General features: G+C 45.1%; 1 protein-coding gene across 1 annotated transcript; it reads left to right on the top strand.

The window, feature by feature from the left end:
- The first annotated feature begins 10,749 nt into the window (after positions 1-10,749).
- LOC114685066 (peptidyl-prolyl cis-trans isomerase NIMA-interacting 4-like) lies at positions 10,750-11,179 on the top strand. The gene has a single exon (XM_037202113.1). The coding sequence runs from the start codon at positions 10,768-10,770 to the stop codon at positions 11,161-11,163; it is 396 nt and encodes a 131-aa protein (XP_037058008.1). The 5' UTR covers positions 10,750-10,767; the 3' UTR covers positions 11,164-11,179.
- Positions 11,180-19,324: the final 8,145 nt, after the last annotated feature.

Genomic DNA, 19,324 nt, shown 5'->3' with positions numbered 1-19,324 from the left:
ACCACCCCCTCAGTTGCCAAGCTCCTGGGACATCTATGTTGGTAACATCTCTCCAGGCTCAAGTGGGCACCTATTCAGGATACATGGTCTGTCCAGCAGCTGGGATCCTCCACCCTCCAGTTTTCCAAGATATACTAATAAAGGGCCTATTTGCTCTTCTGCTCTGTACTGTAGTGGGTAGCCATTCTAGCTTTGATCTGGAAGTTCCAACCCCCATTGAGGCTTTGGTAACTGTCACTCCCACAAGGCGGGGCCAAGGGAGGGCCCCGAAGACCTGAGATCCAGATGCATCATCTCTCTTGGTTCCTGGACCCTGGACGCTGAAGGTAGATCGAGCGGAGTTCTCCAGAGAACACTGCCAGACTGCGCTACACCTTTCCCAGACCCTGTAAACTATCCCTTCACTTGTAAATTACTCCACAAAATAAACCTCCCTTTTAACTATGTGGAGTGTCCTTAATAATTTCACCAATACTGTACATACATCTTTACAGTACAACTAGGAAAGATGTCAATAATCTATTTTTTTCCTAGAAATTTGCCTTTGCTTCCTCAAGAAACAGATGCCTGAGGTCTCCAGGATGACAACGTGACGTTCCTCCATTCATACCTTCTGCTGAATGTGAGCTCACCAATTCCCAACATCACCCCATGCCTACAGGAAGTTGTCAGACTTGAACTGGCACTCCTATTCCCAAAGAGTCTGGAATGCTTGGGTGGGAGCTCCACCTCAACCCCTGGAATCCTAACATCCCTATACCCGAAGAGTCTGGAATGTTCTGGTGGAAGATCCGCCTCAACTCCCCTCCCCCATCTCCTTCCCCAAACCCTGCCCCTTCAAAGTCCACAAAACACAGCTCCTCCCCCCAGAGAGGCTCAAGACCACTCCCACAGGATATATAAGCTGCATCCCAGAAAACAGACACATGGTTCTTCTGTTCTCTCATCCCTGTCTCCTCTCTGAGGGGCCGGAAATCAACCGGGAATACTTTAACCATTAAACCTGGGTTTTTCCAATTTGGTCTGATTCAGTTTAATTTGGATTGCTGCGTTGGTGGAGAGGCCTTCAGGGTGCAAAGACTTATCAATCTCCTCAGGAATCATGTGCAATACCTACAAATTTATCATTTCTTCTGATTCTCATGCAAGAGGCACTGCAGATTTTCAATGACTTGTGGTAAACTTTCACGAAGAGACATATTGGTGATTATCTTTCCCTGGTCTGGAGACTCCCTCAATTAATAGGACCTAAGAAAAAAATCCCCCCAAATTTCTTAACTTTATCTTCTGCCAGCATTCTGCCTTGTTCCCTCAAAATCTGAATCCTGGACAGCTTCAAATGGCCACCCTGGATAGTCCAATCTCAGACTGCTTCAATGAGGCCTGCACTTTCCTAATGCTGGACAGTCCCACAGAGCCTGGACAGCAAATGCAACAGCCAGCCATCCCAGGACTTGGCCAGCATCCCAGTTTTCTTACCAAAGATGCAGGACTTCCTATATACACACACACAACAGGAAGCAGTCTAGAGAACACAGCCCCCACTTCCCACTTCCTCACCTTTTTATAAGGAACGAAAGGGAGGAATGTTAGTTTCCACAGCCTGCCTCTGCCACTGAAGCAGCAGCCTCTCCACCGTCAGCTTTGTGACATGTGCACCCCTTAAGGTGCCCACCAGGCTGTCTGCTCTCTTGCCTCTTGCTCCTCTCATAACATCTCTTTTCTCTCATCTCCCTTCTCTCTCTTGCCTCTTCTCTGTTCTGTCTGTCTGCCTGCCTCTCTCATGTCCCCACTCTGACATGGCCTTTCACTCTCCTCCTCCTCCAATAAACCTCTTGCACTGATTCTGCTGCCTGTGGGGTGTCTGCTTAGTGGCACCCTTGACAGGGCCCATTGAAAGGTACCTACTTGGCCTTTCTTTTCTTAAATCCCTTCACACACAAGACAAGGGGAAATGAAGCATCAGCCTGACTCCATTTTGTTATGAGGAGCCCTTTGGATAGTCCAGTTCAGTTTTGGTTTACTGTACAATGTAAGCTTCTGTTTCTTGGAATTGGGCTACATGTCACCCCTGTGACCACAAACTGTTCTAGAACGTATTCCAAGGAGATGTCCTTAATCGCTTGGTCTCCCTTCTGTAACAGTGCCTGTTTCCAAAATCCCCCACCCTGTGGTTTTGTCCTATAAAAGGAACTTGAGACATTGGCTCAGGGCTGCTCTCTTGAACCACATCTTAGGGGGAGACATCTGCTAGCCTGGCTCTGGCGTGTACCAAATAAAGCTTGTTGTGATATGGCCATAATTTGTGGTTAGTGGTCTTTCTCTTTGAGTCCGTGGGATTAAAACTATAACCCCTAGAAAAATAGAAGCAATCATTAACAGCCCAGGGCAATATGGTTTTAGTGCAGAATTAGTCCAAACTTTCAAAGAAGAGTTAATGCCAATACTCCTCAAATTATTCCACAAAAGGAAAGTTGACCTTTTCTTTTCATGAGATCACAGTTACCCTGATATACAAGCCACACAAAGATTCAACAAAGAAAGAACAATTTCCTTTGTGAAGACAGATGCAAAAATAAATAGAATATTTGCAAACCAATCCAAGAACACATCGAAGATCATTCGCCATCATCAAAAAGACTTCATCCCAGAGATTCAAAGATGGTTCAACATACATAAATCAATAAATGCAATCCACCATATCAACAAACTGAAGTAAAAAAACCCTATGATTATTTCAGTAGGTGTAGAAAAGGCCTTTGACAAAAATCCAACACCCCTTCAGGATAAAAGTCCTGGAAGGATTGGGGATACAAGGGACAAACTTCAACATAATAAAGTCATCTACAGCAAGCCGATAGTCAACATCAAATTAAATGGAGATAAACTCAAATCATTTTCACTAAAATCAGGGACAAGACAAAGTTGCCCACTTTCTCCTTACCTATTCAATATAGTACCTGAAGTTCTAGCTAGAGCAATGAGACAACTGAAGGAGATTACGAGGACACAAATTGGAAAGGAAGAATTCAAACTTTCACTACTTGCAGATGATATGATAGTATACATAAGTGACCCCAAAAACTCTACCAGGGAACTCCTACAGCTGATAAACTCCTTCAGCAAAGTAGCTGGATACAAAATTAACTTAAGAAAATCAATAGCCCTCCTATGTACAAATGATAAATGGGATGAAAAAGAAATCAGGGAAACAACATCCTTCACCATAGCCACAAATAATACAAATTATCTTGGTGTAGCTCTAACAAAGCAAGTGAAAGACCTATATGACAAGAACTTAAAGTCTTTGAAGGAAGAAATTGAAGAAGATATTAGAAGGTAGAAAGATCTCCCATGCTCATGAATCAGTAGGATTAACATAGTAAAAATGGTTATCTTACCAAAAGCAATCTACAGATTCAACACAATCACCATTAAAATTCCAAAACAATTCTTTATAGACCTTGAAAGAACAATACTCAACTTCATATGGAAAAACAAAAAACCCAGGACAGCTAAAACAATCCTGTACAACAAAAGAACTCCTAGAGTTATCACTATCCCTGATTTCAAGCTCTACTACAGAGCTATAGTAATAAAAACCACATGGTATTGGCATAAAAACAGACTGATCAATGGAATGTAATTGAAGACCCAGACATAAATCCACACACCTACAGACACTTGACCTTTGACAAAGAAGCCAAAATTATACAGTGGGGGGAAAAAAGCATCTTCACCAAATGGTGCTGGTCTAACTGGATGATGACATGTAAAAAATTACAAATAGATCCTTATCTATCACCTTAAACAAAACTCAAGTCCAAGTGGATTTATATCAACATAAAACCAGATACACTGAACCTAATAGAAAAGAAAGTAGAGAATGAACACATTGGCACAGGAGACTGGAGTAGAACACCAACGGCACAGGCACTAAGATCAATAATTAGTAAATGGGACCACATGAAACTGAAAATTTCTGAAGGCAAAAAACACTGTTAGGATAATTTTTTTTGTACAGTGTGAAGATGTATCTCTGTCATTCCTCACCTGCCTAAGGCACCTTTTGATTGGTTTAATGAAGAACTGAATGGCCAATAGCTAGACAGGAGAGGATAGGTGTGACTTCCGAGGAGAGAAGGAACTTGTAGAAAGGAGTGGAGGCATGGGAGATTCACCAGCCAGACACAGAGGAAATTGGACATATGGTACTAAGGAGAGGTAACAAGCCATATGGCAGAACATAGATTAATATAAACGGGTGGATTTAAGATTTAAGAGCTAGTTAGGAACAAGCCTAAGCCAAGGCCAAACTTTCACAATTATTAAGCAGTCTCCATGTCATTATTTGGGAGCTGGCAGTCCAAAGATTGGATATATTTGGCGCCCAGTGTCAAGCATAGGGCCTGAGAACGCCAAGGAAAGTTCTGGACATGACCCAGATGTGGCTTCCTAGCAACTGCAGTTTCTCTGGCAGGCTTGTTAGTGCTGCTGCATGCAATCACCCCTTTGGTGGCCTGGCATGGCTCATGGTCAGAGAGTGGCTGCAAGTGCGCAGAAAGCTAGGTCCAGACGAGAGAAGCCCTGAACAGGTACAGTATGCCTGAAAACATGCATAGGTGCTGGAAAAAGAACATTAAATGGGTATAGATCTCTTACAAAAACATAGCATTAGTAGCAGCTATGAAAGCCAATAACATATCAGCACCAGCTGACTGTCTGGGGCTGTTAGGAAAGTTTACTGGCCTTTACTGTTTTTTAAAATTCTTTAATAAACAATACTGATTGTTTAGTGAGGAAACTGTACCTAACAAAACTGCATTAAAACTATGGGTTCCAATCAACTACTTCACTTGGCTTGAGGCTCATTCCAGGCCTGACTCCCAGGTCTGCTATTTCCTAAGACAGACTCATAGACCAAGTTCTTTAAGGACACAGGGAGGTTGGGGTGGAGAATCCGTGGTTTATAGCTGTTCCCTAGGGACAGCAGCACAAGTGTGAGTCTGGTTTCCCAAAGTCTCCACAATACACAGACATTTGGCCTAGAAATTCACAGCTGAGAATTGCCCTTTAAGAAAAAGGATCTGGTATGAGAAGTATTGATAAGGAAAACACTAAGACCCGGGAGATTGAAGGGGAGGAAGAGAATTGCAACAATAGCTAAATCAAAGAAAAAAATTACAACCTGCTTCTACCCTTGGAAGGCTAGGCAGAGTACATCAGGGTTCGTCCACACAACCAAGAACTGAGGAAGGTCTAGGAAAGGAAACTCAAGGGCTGTGTTTATTCCTACAGAAAGACATTCATGATATGGGAGAGAAAATTACAGCCTTCAAAATAGTGCTTTGTTTCATACAGATAAACCTTTCAAAAAATTATAGCTCTACACATAAGAAAAACCTCCTGGCACAAATGTTAGTGAACATGAACTATAGTTGGGAGGAGTGAGTCAAAGATTCAGAGGGGGCAGCATTGGTTTCCAGTTTTCTTTGGGAGATGTATATTTGCTTAAAACAAGTTTCTACATTAGAAAATCTATTAAAGATCTGCTGCATATCCACGTAGTAATAACATGGCAGAAATGTCTGCTAGGCTAGGACTCAGAAGGAGAGAGTGAGACGTGGGTTATGTCTGGTGTCCATTATGATACCAAACACACAGAATTAGAAAGTGGAACATTAACTCGGGAGTGTTTGGCTTGTACAACATGGGAGCAATGGCATGTACATATTCTATGTACCCCACACGGTCCATCCCCATAATGTCCCCTGTGCCATGCGTGGCAGCAAGGGAACATCAGAACCAGCAAAGGGACTCTACTCTCAGCTGTCTGGATCTCTCTAGTGAGGGCTGAGGAGTCTGAAACACTAATCCAGGGGTGTCAAGAGCTCATAACCCAAAGCCTACAAGGAGCATCCATGACCTCTTAATTCAGATGACTGAAGACTAGGTCAGGATACAGAAACGGTCAATGAGGAACCAACCAATGGAAATTTAAGAACTGGATGTGAGGAAAGGGTTGTGTGGGTGAGGATTCTGAGACATCATGTTTGTTTTAGATTTCATGACTTCACTGTGCATACTGGGGTCGACCTCGAAAGACTAGCTTGATGAAGAAAATCAAAGCAGTCAATGACAGTGGCTATGGCTTACCCTGCTCAGGCAAAGATTTGGGTTCTGTGACTCCAGGGTGCATGTGTCTTCATAAGACCACCACTCAAGGCTATGGTGAAAACATTTAATACCTTAAAATGGTAGAAAATAGGCAACTCAAGCCTTAACTTTTAAATTGTGAAGCATGCCTAGTATAGAAATCAGATTTAGTTGAAACTGACCATGCCAATGATGTCAGTGTGCAAGGAACAGTAATAATACAGGACGGATTGTTTTTAATAAAGGGGGGGGGAAGAAATCACAAAACCTCAAACAACTACCAAATAACTCCTACTTGATGAGTAACAGCTTCACAATACAGAAGAGCAATTAATTGTGAGGATGTATTTAGCAAAGAAATACTTCCCCAAATACATGTCTCTAATCCCAGAGCAAGAGAGAAATGGTTATAAGAAAATCACCCTTTGACAGATGGAAGCAGATGCAGAGATACACAGCTAGGAGGTCAATAGTATGATGGGAAAACCACAGAGACAGCTGACCTGAGCTAGCTAGAGCTCATGGACTCTGGATGGGCGGCTGGAGAACCTGCAGGGAACCAACCAGGCCCTCTGAATGGGGTGATGATTGCGTGGCTTGGTGATGATTGTAGGGCTCCTGGTAGGGGGACTTGGACTTATCCCTGGTGTATGAACTGGCTTTTTGGAGCCCATTCCCTATGGTGGGATGCCTTGCTCAGTCTTGATACAGGTGGGAGTGGCTTCGGCCTGCCTCAACTTGATGTGCCAGACTTTGTTGACTCCCTGTGGGAGGCCTTACCCTCTCTGAGGAGTGGCTGAGGGGCGGGTTGGGGGAAAGGTAAGAGGGGAGGGGGAGAGGGAGGGGGACAACACAATAAAAACAAAGAAAAAAACGAAAATCACCCCCAAGAAAGCACCCTGAAACTACAAATATCCTTATCTGCTCTCATGTGAAGTGGAGTTGGTAGTTCTCCACTGGAAGATGGCAGTGGACAGTACAGCACAATACCCTTTCTTCAGAACGGGCACGGCAGAGATTTAACAACCTGAGCTCAGCTCCCACACTGACCCTGACAACCTTGGTCAAGACACTGGTGACCTGGAGCTTGAGTTGCCCTATCTGTGGCACAGAATGAACTACCAGCACCAGATGCCCCGGCAGCATTCCTTGCCAAATCAAACAAGACAGTTTTTGTAAATGATGGGGTACCATGCAAGCACATCACTGACAACATCAGCTCTGAGGGGTGACTGAGCTGGGTAGGACCCCGGAAATCCTTCTACACTGCTGATCTATGCCATGTGGTCAGGACACTGCATGGTAAGCCTTCTATGGGAACCAAGACTGGACCAGTCTAGAACCAAAGCACCAATGGTAAGCTTTTCACCAAGATGTCAAAACCAAGGCTCTCCATCTCACAAACACAACCAAAAAGACATCAAAACCTATGAACTTCTTTCCTATGTAAGGAAACACTCTTCTTAAGGTTTTGGTCTATGAGATGTCTGAAGCACATTAGGCCCCTACTTACAAAATTTTTGTCCCATGCTTTTGTAACCATTTGCCCAACTTTCAAATTAACAAGACCTGGTGAGGGGTTGTAGAGGGCTTTCTCATATCCAGGTCACTCAAAAGGTCTCTCCACAGTAGTGGTTCTCAACCTATGGGTCGCACAACCAGCCCTTTCACAGGATTGCCTAAGACCATTAGAAAACATAGATATTTCCCTATGATTCATAACAGTAGCAGAATCACAGTTATGGAGTAGCAATGAGAATCATTTGATGGTTGGGGGTCCCCACAGCATGAGGAACTGTATTAAAGGGCTGCAGCATCAGGAAGGTTGAGAACCGCTGGTCTACAGGGAAAAGCCCATCATGGTAGGACACGTGTGGTCTTTCCCAGCACCGGCTGTCCTGTCCTGTGCCTGTCCCTCTTGAAGATGCAGCTGATGCCGAGTGGGGAACGAGGGCCAGCGGAAGCACTTCCCACCGGCTGGCACTGGTACGGCCTGAACTTGGGGGTGATGACTGAGACAGGGGCTCCGTCTGAGGTTCTGCCTCCCTCTATATGGAGACACCATTTTTGTCCCAACTGTGTAAGACCGGTGTTCTTGGCATCTGGCTACCGGAGCCAGGGAGGCTGCTCCAACAGCCCAACCATGAAAGACTTATTTGGGTATGGGAAGCTGGAGTGATGGCTCTGTAGTTAAGAGCACGCAATACTCTTCCAGAGGACACAAGTTTGGCTCCCAGCACCCACACTGGCAGCTCACAACTGTTTGCAACCCCACTTCCAGGGGATTCCGTGCCTCTGGGCCCTACTGGTACCAGCCCTCACGCACACACAACCAGCCCATACACACAGAAAAAAAAAATTTTTTTAAATAAAGAATTACATATTCCCGTTCACAATGGTGCCAAGGCTGGAAAACTGTTACGACTTAAAAACTGAAAAGGGGCCGGGCGATGGTGGCGCACGCCTTTAATCCCAGCACTCGGGAGGCAGAGCCAGGTGGATCGCTGTGACTTCGAGGCCAGCCTGGGCTACCAAGTGAGCTCCAGGAAAGGCGCAAAACTACGCAGAGAAACCCTGTCTCAAAAAAAAAAAAAAAAAAAAAAAAAAACTGAAAAGGAGGACCGGGTGGTGTGCTGGGCCCCACACCCCAGCCTGGACAGCCTGACAGAATTCTTTTTCTTTCTGTGATAAACCCTGTTCCTCCTCCTTCTGCTCCTCCCCATCTTTAGTTCCCGTCCCCGAATCCCCACCGTCTGTTGTACCAGCCAGCTGTGCACTTGTTTATTGTCTGTCTCCTCCCGCTCAGACACACAGCCCAGAGTTCTCATTTAGTCTGGAGCCCCAAAGCTGCATCAAGACCCAGCATGGTGCCACCTCGCTGACAGATTAACGATAGACATACACTGCCGCGTATATTGGTAATATTTGGAGCAGCATTAAGTAGTTATTTAGCATTTTTCTAGAGAGCAGTGTGCTGGATAGTTTTATGTCAACTTGACACAAGCCAAAGTCGTCTGAGAGGAGGGAACCTCAATTAAGAAAGGAAAGAGCCTAAGTTGGAACAATGGCGCTCACTGCAGGAGGCGGAGACAGATAGTGAACACAGACTGCCAGGCTCACACCCCCAGCTGGCTGCCCTCCGGCATGACCTTCAGCAGCTTACCATGTCTTTGTGCCTCCATTCCCACACACCTAAAAAAGGGCATAAAGCTCAGACTAGAGGCTTGTTCTGAATAAAATGGGATGTGAAAACACAAACAATTCAGGATGGGGAGAAAGGAAGAAAAATGTTGGACAGCACAACATACAAAGTAAAGCAGGGAAGAGAGAAGATCATTTTAGACAAGCTAGATGGGGGAAGGACCCCTAACATGTTTATAGACAGACTCAATGGAAACCAAGCTGTGATGAATAGGGAAGACCCAGCCACCAGGAAGGAAGCCATGACAAAAGAGAGCTTAACTCACCGGGGGCCCAGGAGATGGAAGACTAACACCTTTGCATCTTGCCTCTGCTGACCACTGGTTTCTCTGTATGAGCCCTGAGCAGGGGAGCCTAGAGGAAAATAACCACAGCACTGAGTCTTTCTGGCTGCAGCCATGGCCAGCCACCTTCATATCACCCCATCCTAATGTGGAAGTCAGCAGTGGCCCCAGGCTTCCCATGGTAAAGGAAAAGATCTGAGAAATCACTTCTTTCTTACCTAAAGTCACACTCCAGGCACCTCCCATCTGTAAACCTCTCAATGGGCTTTCCCAAGGCTTTCTAAATAAAGTGGAAGTTCTCTGGGGTCAGAGATTTCTCATCTGTCAATCAAAATCACCAGGGAGGGACCTAGAGAGATGGCTCAGCCCTTCAGAGAGCTGGATGATCTTACATAGGACTGGGGTTTGGTTCCCAGCACCCACGTGACTGCTCACAACCATCTAAAATTCCAGTTCTAGGGGGTCCAAAACATGTTCTAATCTCCATAGGCTAATGCATGCATGTGATACACTACATATATTGAGGAAGCTCTCTCTCTCTCTCTCTCAAAACACACACACACACACTTAAAACTTAAATTCCCAGAAAGCTTCAACTTCTAAACAGCACATTAGAAGCAACAATGTCTCCACTCTAAGGGCTTGTGAGGGCTAAATGTTGCTGATGTACAACACAGTAGGCAGTTTTTATCAACCCCTTTCTACATCTTCTTCACTCACCAATCTAGAAGAAAAGGCCACCCTACCCCAAAAGCTTGGACCTGGCGTTATCCCGTGGCCTTTTCCTGGTGAGCTTTCCAGCCATGTCCTGGTTCTTTCTCAGGCCCTATGCGACTTCCCCTCATTCCCCTCCAGCCTCAGCTCTGCTCTCCGACCCTGGGTTGTTTCTAACCTCTAGGGCAATACCCACTATGTCCACGAGAGGCAGTGTGACACCATGGTTAAGAACAGAGGAGACCCGGGGCAGAGTTGTCGTTTTTTTTAAAAAAGAGAGTTGGGTAAGGGAAAAGGGATAGATCTCGGAAGAGTTGGAAGACGGGAGAATTTGACCAAAATACATTGTACAAATTAAAAAGAAAAATGGGGGGGGGGGATAATACGGAGAGTTCAACGGCAAGCTTAGGAGATGCCGCCGAAGGGGAAAAGTGGTTCTGGAAAAGGGGGAAAAGGAGGTGCCGCCTCCGGGAGTAACGGTGCTGACAAGAAGGCTCAAGGTCCTAAAGGTGGTGGCCATGCAGTGAGGGTCAGACACATTCTGTGTGGAAAACACGGCAAAATCATGGAAGCCACGGAAAAGTTAGAATCTGGAATGAGATTCAGCCAAGTGGCTACACAATACAGTGAAGATAAAGCCAGGCAAGGGGGTGACTTGGGATGGATGACCAGAGGGTCCATGGTAGGACCATTTCAAGAAGCTGCATTTGCCCTGCCTGTAAGTGGGATGGATAAACCTGTGTTTACAGACCCACCTGTTAAGACAAAATCTGGATATCATATTATTATGGTTGAAGGGAGAAAATAAAATCACATGAAAGACTGAAGAAAAAAAAAGAATAATACAAACCAGGAAGCAGTCTCCATGGGTCCAGAACCTGACAACCAGTTAAATATTGGAGGACAGGGGAGAATTTGACCAAAATACATTGTACAAATTAAAAAGAAAAATGAAGGGAGGAAAAAAAAGAATAATACAAACCAGGAAGCAGTCTCCATGGGTCCAGAACCCAACGACCAGTTAAATAAACACTGTGGAACTGCTATGTAGTGGCCCCTGTAATCCCAGCACTCAGAAGGTGAGGCAGGAGGATTGCTGTGAGTTCAAGGTCAGCTTGAGCCACACAGTAAAACTCTTAAAACAAACAAACAAACAAACAAAAATGGTAGAATCATAAGCATAGGCAAATTGCTTGATTTTGTGTCTATAAAACAAAAAGCAATACCTCTTGCAAAAGCTGCTGCTTACCAGAATCAAATGAATTAATACACCAAACCTAGTGAAGGAGGGAGTCACTTCTGCAGGAGTGTGGCCACTGACAAGTTCCTCACGTCACAGTGGACCACCCCATACTCTTGTACACGTGGGCAGTGCTAACTGGATTCAGTGGGTTAAAAACAAACAAGCAAATAAATAAATAATGACAGAACAGGAAGTTGGGAGGGAGGTGTGATGGGGGGTCCTGGGGTGACTATAATGAGATGTGGATATGATCAAGATATAATGTATACTAACCTTAGTATTTAGTTCATGATATGCTAACATTACTGAGCTATGCAAAATACTCATATTTGTTGTAAGTTCGTTCATTTATACTTATAAGTATAATTAAGGCCTGTGAGCTTACTATTCTCCCCCCAAGCTTGAGTATTCTCAACGAGGCATATCCAGCCCACAGCCCACAGGCTCTAGCAGCTGAGGCAGCTCAAACACAAAACTGTAAATGATCTGGAAACTTTGATATTGTTCTGTTATTTTTTTGTAACTTGATTGCATGGTTCTGGACCTTGTCATGTTTCCATGTCAAAAGGTACAGTATGTCTGAATCTAGCCACACACTCTTTGCTGTTCATGCCTTACACCCTTTATCTAGAAATACCTGTGATTCTGGATTTTTTCCCTCTTGGTATGTATGTACTAGTGTCCTCTTATTATATATTTATGTAGTATATATTTTATTTGTAGCTGCCATTATTTTTATTCAAAGGACTAGAGACTTTCTCTTATTTTTGAAATGTCCTCTTTAGTGCCAACCGAATGACCTGAATTCCTATGAGACTAACAGATACTGGGAAAGGCTGAACTTCCAATCCTCATATTAATCTCTCATTTTTTTTAGAACCTCTTGAACTGGACATTTAGCCATTCACTTAAAAGTTCATTCTCACCCTCAAATGAAAAGATTAAGGAATCAACATAAAAATCATTATGACATTTATACTTAACATATCAAGTCTAGATTCTTCAGTAGTTCTGATTTTTTGTTTATAATTAAAAGTGCGTATATATGTGGGTATGTGTTCATGAGTGCAGGTGTCCCATGTATATACATATTTGTAATTAGGGTAGAAGACTGTAAGCTGCCTGATATGAGTGTTGGGAATCAAACTCAGGTCCTCTGTAAGAACAATACATGTTTTTAACTCTCCTCCACCCACTGAGGAGTGTTGTTTTGATAAAGTTTTCACTGAGTTAAGAAATATGGATGGGCACAGGGGACAAAATTGGTACTCTGAGAAACAGAAACCATTGCAGCAGGAATCACACTGAATTTTCTTCCATCTCACATGAGGTTAGACAGGTTTAGCTTGGGTGTATGCAAAATTCTTTCTTTTCATTCAACATATTTCTATTCCTCCCCTACCAGGAAGCCAAGCATACAGCAGATGTGGGAATAAACAGAACAACAGTCTGCTCCCTCCCTGTCCGTCTGTCTGCTCCCTCCCTGTCTGTCTGCTCCCTCCCTGTCTCTCCAGACACCAGAAGCAACTCTGCCCGGAGAGTGGCTACCTCCTTGCCTTTCCTCGGGTGCTCTGAACCCACCAGCATCTTGGGCAGGGTGGTCTAGAAATGCTCCAGCATTAGTTGTTCTCTCATCTGCTCCTCAGTTAGGATCCCTGTATGCAGCCATTGCTGGCAGAGCTGCTAAATGTGGCTCAAAGCTTGGTGAGGCCCGGTCACCAGGAAACACCAATGCTTACTCATTTGAAGGAAAGCTTCCGCAGCCTCTGGGCTTTTTACGTGGATGGGTTTGGGATTCTTTTCTTGACCATGCTGATGAAAGATGTAGGCATTCTTCCTGAGATCCCAAACTTCTTTCACATGTAGCCTCTACAGCATGGCCTTTACAGGATGGAGATACTATGGAAAGCAGGCTGTTCCAGAATGTCCTACTGTGGAAGACAGGGAGTAGAGTTACATGGGACAAAAAGGATACCAAGACCACAGGACCTGCAGCTATTACAGAGAGGCTTACAAATGTATACCTAGGACTGAGGAGATGGCTCAGTCAGTAAAGCATTCGCCACGCAAGCATTAGGACCTGAGTTTGAGGCCCAGCCTAAACATTAAAAAAAAAAAAAATTCCAGGTGCAAATGTATACTTAGAATTGCACAAAATGGCAGAGGTGCCCTCAAGCAAAGGGAAGCAGCTTACTTCTCACTAATGTCTAAACAGACCCTCACAGAGATTGTGGGCATACAGAGATGTTGTCTCCGAGTTGGAAATGCACAGAAGGACAGACGTATGTCCACCAGGAAATGGTACTGAAGGGGAAAGACTGGTGTGTCAAGCTGCCATGAACTCATCTGACAAGTAAACATTTTCATTTTAAAGCCACGAGGTAAGCTGTATATACCTTGGCCAGTAGAGTGCTTGCCTAGCACTCAGGGAGCCTTGAATTCAATCCTCAGCACTAAAGAAGCCACACACAGTGGTTTACACCTATAATCCCAGTCCTCAGGAAGCGGAGGCAAGAGGATCCTGAGTTTAAGGTCATCTGCTACACAGAGACTGAGGACCAGCCTGGGATACATTAGACTCTTCGTAAATAAATAAATAAATAAATAAATAAATAAATAAATAAATAAATAAATAAATAAATAAAATCTTGAGTTAAAACAACTATTACATGGCTGGAGAGACGGCTCAGAGGTTAAGAGCACTGGCTGTTCTTCCAGAGGTCCTGAGTTCAATTCCCAGCAACCACATGGTGGCTCACAACCATCTGTAACAAGATCTGATGCCCTCTTCTGGCATGCAGGCAGAACACTGTACACATAATAAATAAATGAAATCTAAAAAAAAAAACAAAAACTATTATATACATTGAGAAAAGACAGCCAAATGACCTATAAATTAAGACACAACTTGACTAGTTGTCAGTGATGTGCAACTTAAAGCCAGAATGAGATAGTACTATGGACCTTTTAGGATGCCCAAAACGAAGAGATGAGGCTATAGTAAGTCTTGTGAAGGATATGGAGCCACAGAAGATATATTGGACCTCTAAACATAAAATGAGAAAATGGGCCTCTTGCTATTAAAGGAAAGGAGTGTAAGTCCACTTACACTAAAAAAAAAAAAAAAAAAGCATAAAATATGAAAGTAGTTAGTCAAATACCGACAGGCCTTAGAGAGAAGGTCTGGGTGAGGGAGGTCAGCACTGACAAAGTGACTGAGGTAGAGGGGGATGGACAGGGCAGAGGAAGAAAACGGGAGTGAAGGGAAGGAGGGAAGAGCCGAGATGGTGAGGGGCACTGAGTGCTGTGAGACTGAGGTAGAAGAGGTACATGGATGAGGGAGGAGGTGGGGTATAGCTGAATGAGGAAGGACCATGGATGAGGGAGGAGGGAGAGGAAAGCTAAGGAGGAGGACCATGGATGAGGGAGGAGGTGGAGGAAAGCCAAGGAGGAGGACCATGGATGAGGGAGGAGGTGGAGGAAAGCCAAGGAGGAGGACCATGGATGAGGGAGGAGGTGGAGGAAAGCCAAGGAGGAGGACCATGGATGAGGGAGGAGGTGGAGGAAAGTCAAGGATGAGGACCATGGATGAGGGAGGAGGTGGAGGAAAGCCGAGGAGGAGGACCATGGATGAGGGAGGAGGTGGAGGAAAGCCAAGGAGGAGGACCATGGATGAGGGAGGAGGTGGAGGAAAGCTAAGGAGGAGGACCATAGATGAGGGAGGAGGTGGAGTAGAGCTGAGGAGGACCATAGATGAGGGAGGAGGTGGAGTAGAGCTGAGGAGGAGGACCAGGGCTGCTGAAAGAGATGGGGTAAGGCATAAATGAGGAAGGAGGTGGAGTATCGCTGAGGAGGGCTGGAGCTGAGGTAGGAGTTCCGGTATAACAGAGAAGAAGGAACCTGGATAAGGTAGTGGGCTGGGTCTATCTGAAGAGTGGTGACAGGCTAAATGAGAGGGTGGTGTAGCTGAGGAGGAGGTCCAGGTCTGAGGGAGGAGGTGGAGCATAGCTCAGGAGGGACGGGGCTGAGAGAAATGGGGTAGAGTTGAGAAGGAAGAACAGGAACGAGGGAGAAGGCGGGGTTAGGTGAGGATGGACAGGTGGAAGGAGGAGGTGTCCATCGGGAGAGGCTGAGGTAGAGGAGGGGCAGGATTGAGACGGCTGCAGGTGATGATCGACGATACAGACCAAGTTCCAGGGCTGGGGAAGCTGTGGATGCAGGCTGTGGGGAGGGAATGGTGGTCCGGGATGCACAAGGCCATGGCGAGGCAGGAAGGCCACCTACACACGCCAGCTTTCCTGGGCTCCCCCAAGCCTGGCCGGGTCACGAGTCTCTCCCCAAAGCCAGCTTCCAAGCTCAGGTCCCTTCCCTAGAGGTCTGGCCAACTCTTCGTTCACGACGCAGTCATTTTTCCGCAGCAAAGCCCACCATGGCTTCTTAACCCATTTCAGAACCCCCAGGCTGTCTGTGCTTACCGCCTCCCTCGGCCTCGGGTCCCCAGGACGGAATCTCAATCTCCCCCTCACACACACACACTCACTCATCTCTCGGAAGGTTCTGGGCTAGGCTGCACTCCAGGAGAGCGCAGGCGCAGTGGCAGGTTCAGGCACGTGCACTGGGGCAACTCTGCCGCGTAGAGCAGAAAACGGAAGTCCATGGGAGTGGGTGGGGCCTCGGAGTGAGAAGGGTCACGTGGTGGGTGGGGTCGCGGGGTAGGTGAGGTGCGAAGGACAAAGCCGATGTCCCCGAGGTAGGGACTGTGCAAGCAACCCGCTGTGGCCTTCGAGTGAATGCCTCCGCTTGCTGAAGCGTTGCTACATAATTTCAAAACTTTGAAAACAACCAGTTAACGGTGAAATCGTCTTCCGTGGACGCGCTCAAGTTGTCGCACCCCATCCCCACACAATTACACAGGTGACCGTTTGAGCGGCTTTGAAATGATCTTCCAGGGTACCCCCCATCGCTTACAGGAAACAAGGAAAATTTCAACCAACCGTGCTTTCAATGACTTTAAAAATCTGTAATTTTGCAGGTCAGGCAGCCGAACAATGTATTGTCGTCTCTGGCTGGCTTTTACAGTCCCGGTGCATCTTCTGAACTGTGGTATCCACCAGACTACTTTTTAGAAAACAAACTTGTGCTTTTGTTAGAATCGCCCATCGTTCACTTAGACCTGTATGAGTGGGTGACTTTAGAGGTTAGAGGGAGGCCAAAATTCCACCCTTGGATCATGCAACCCTGGCCTTTTCTGAACATGCATCCTGTGAACCTCTATGATGTTGGATCACAGACCAGAAGAACCAAAGTTCCCTGGGCTGGGAGAATGCGCTATGGGAGAGTAGCTGGCAGCCTGGCTTGATGATCCCACGACCCACATGGTGGAAGGAGAGAACTGGCTCCCTCAAATTATTCTAATCCCACGTGTGTGCTGTGGCATATACACACAATAAATAAATAAATGGTTTTGTTTGTTTGTTTAAGAATGAATAGCATAGCCGGACGGTGGTGGCGCACACCTTTAATCCCAGCACTTGGGAGGCAGAGCCAGATGGACCTCTGTGAGTTCGAGGCCAGCCTGGTCTGCAGAACGAGATCCAGGACAGGCACCAAAACTACACAGAGAAACCCTATGGGGGGGGGGATATGAACAGCACACTTCTAATCACCTTTTTCTCAATGTTTTAACTGTTCCTTCTTCTTTCCCTTTTTTAGGGTAAAAGGGCCAAGGAAAGAACACCCTAACCCTGATTTGACGCTAAGACCAGGGCCAAGAAACAGAATCCCTCCAATCCCTCAGCTTGCCTCAAGATCAGGTCACAAAAACCCCACCGATCCCAGGCCACCTTGGAAAGCCCTCCCCTGCCCCCAAAGGAACCCTATATAAAGCCTGTCTTCTGCGGGCGTTCCCTGCGGCTTCTCCCCCAAACAGAGGCAGCCACCCCCCTAGGTTTTTCCCTCCCAAGAAATCCCTCCTGAATTTTGTTGTGTGGTGTGACTTTGTGGTATTCCTTGGCTCCGGATTGCCAGGATACCTTTTCCCTCAGAGCGGCAACACTTGCGTTGGGGAAATCTGTCCCTCCAGGACAGAGCTGTAGCACTTACACCCTTCCCCCCTCTCCTCTTCCCTTATTGTTATCAACAGGACCTTGCTAGGTAACCCAGACTGACTTCAAACTCACTATGTACAACTCTGCTTCTCTTTCCCACAAATACCCTCCAAACTATGTTAGATGTTGTGATTTTGAAATGTGCTCTTTCAGTTCTTCATGCTTGCTCGTTTCATGAATAAATTTTCTTTTTTTCAAAACTCATTTTTTTAGTGACAGTCTACTGTGTGACAGGGAAAACAGGCCTGTTTGAGTAACATGTAGAAAGTATGAATATGTATATGTATAGTCACAGATGTACATACTCATATGTTTATGTACATATATATTTATGAACATGAATGTGATATGTGTATATACACATTATATAAATTAATATGTTTGTATTCATAATTTAAAACATAAATATTAAATATGTTCTGTTATGTTTTGACATATACACGTGTGTAGGCAGATTTTTCTGTCCCACCAGCCAGCTCCCAAATCATAATAGACTTACTATTAATTATGAAATCTTGGTCAAAAGCTTAGGCTTGTTTCAAACTAGCTCATAACTTAAATTAACCCATTTCTATTAATCTATGTGTTGCCACATGGCTCATGGCTATTGCCTTTCCTCCTGTACATCTTGTTTGTTCTGTGTCTAGCTGGCAACTCTACCTTCTTCTACCCAGCATTCTCTCTGTCCTGAAAATCCTGCCTAGCTATTGGTCATTCAGCTTCTTATGAAACCCATCCAAGTGACGTATCTTCACAGTGTACAAAAAGATTATTTCACAACATTTCACATGTGAATAGCATAGTATGATGTATAATGAAACACAGAGTGTAATGTTACATAATATGTATTGTGTTAATGTTTTTTAAATGATTTATTTACTTTTATTTTATGTGCATGAATGTTTACCTACGTGTTGTCTGTGCACCATGTGTGTGCAGGACCTGAGAAAGCCAGAAGAAGGCACCAGATCCACGGGAAATGGAGTTACAGATGGCTGTGAACCACAGAGTGGGTGCTGGGAACTGAACCCAGGTCCTCTGAAAGAGCAGCCAGTGCTCTGAACCACTGAGCCGTCTCTCCAGGCCCCTGTGTTCAGTTTCAGTTGCTGTGACAAGATGTCTGAGATAAACTTACAAGTAGGAAAAACATACTGTGGCTCTCGGCTTCAAAGGTCCCAGTTGTTTGCTCCTGGGCCAATGGCAAACAGAATATCAAGGCAGGGGAGGTGTGGTGGAGCAAATCTTCTTGCTTCGTGCCAGCTGGGAAACAGAAAGATGAAGAGGAGGCTGAGGTCTCACTCTCTCCTTCAAGGGCATACCTCTAATGATCTCACTTCCTTCCACTAGAAATTGGGGTCTAAAGATACCCTTATCCCCCATGAGTGCCACAGGCTTACAACCACACCTTCAACACATGGGCCTGGGGGAACATTCAAACTATAACCCATTTTTGAAATACATTTTATACTTATAGTGAGATAAATTTATTACTATCAATAATTAAATAATTATAGAAATCTACTACATATAGTTACATGTTTACATCATTGTCTTTGCTTCCCTCTCTTTGCTATTATTACTTTAACATTTCTTTCTTTATTCTATTCTAGTTACGCTTT

This window comes from Peromyscus leucopus, chromosome 1, assembly GCF_004664715.2.
Source record: "Peromyscus leucopus breed LL Stock chromosome 1, UCI_PerLeu_2.1, whole genome shotgun sequence".
Lineage (NCBI taxonomy): Eukaryota > Metazoa > Chordata > Mammalia > Rodentia > Cricetidae > Peromyscus > Peromyscus leucopus.
This window is presented reverse-complemented; position numbering and strand designations above follow the sequence as displayed.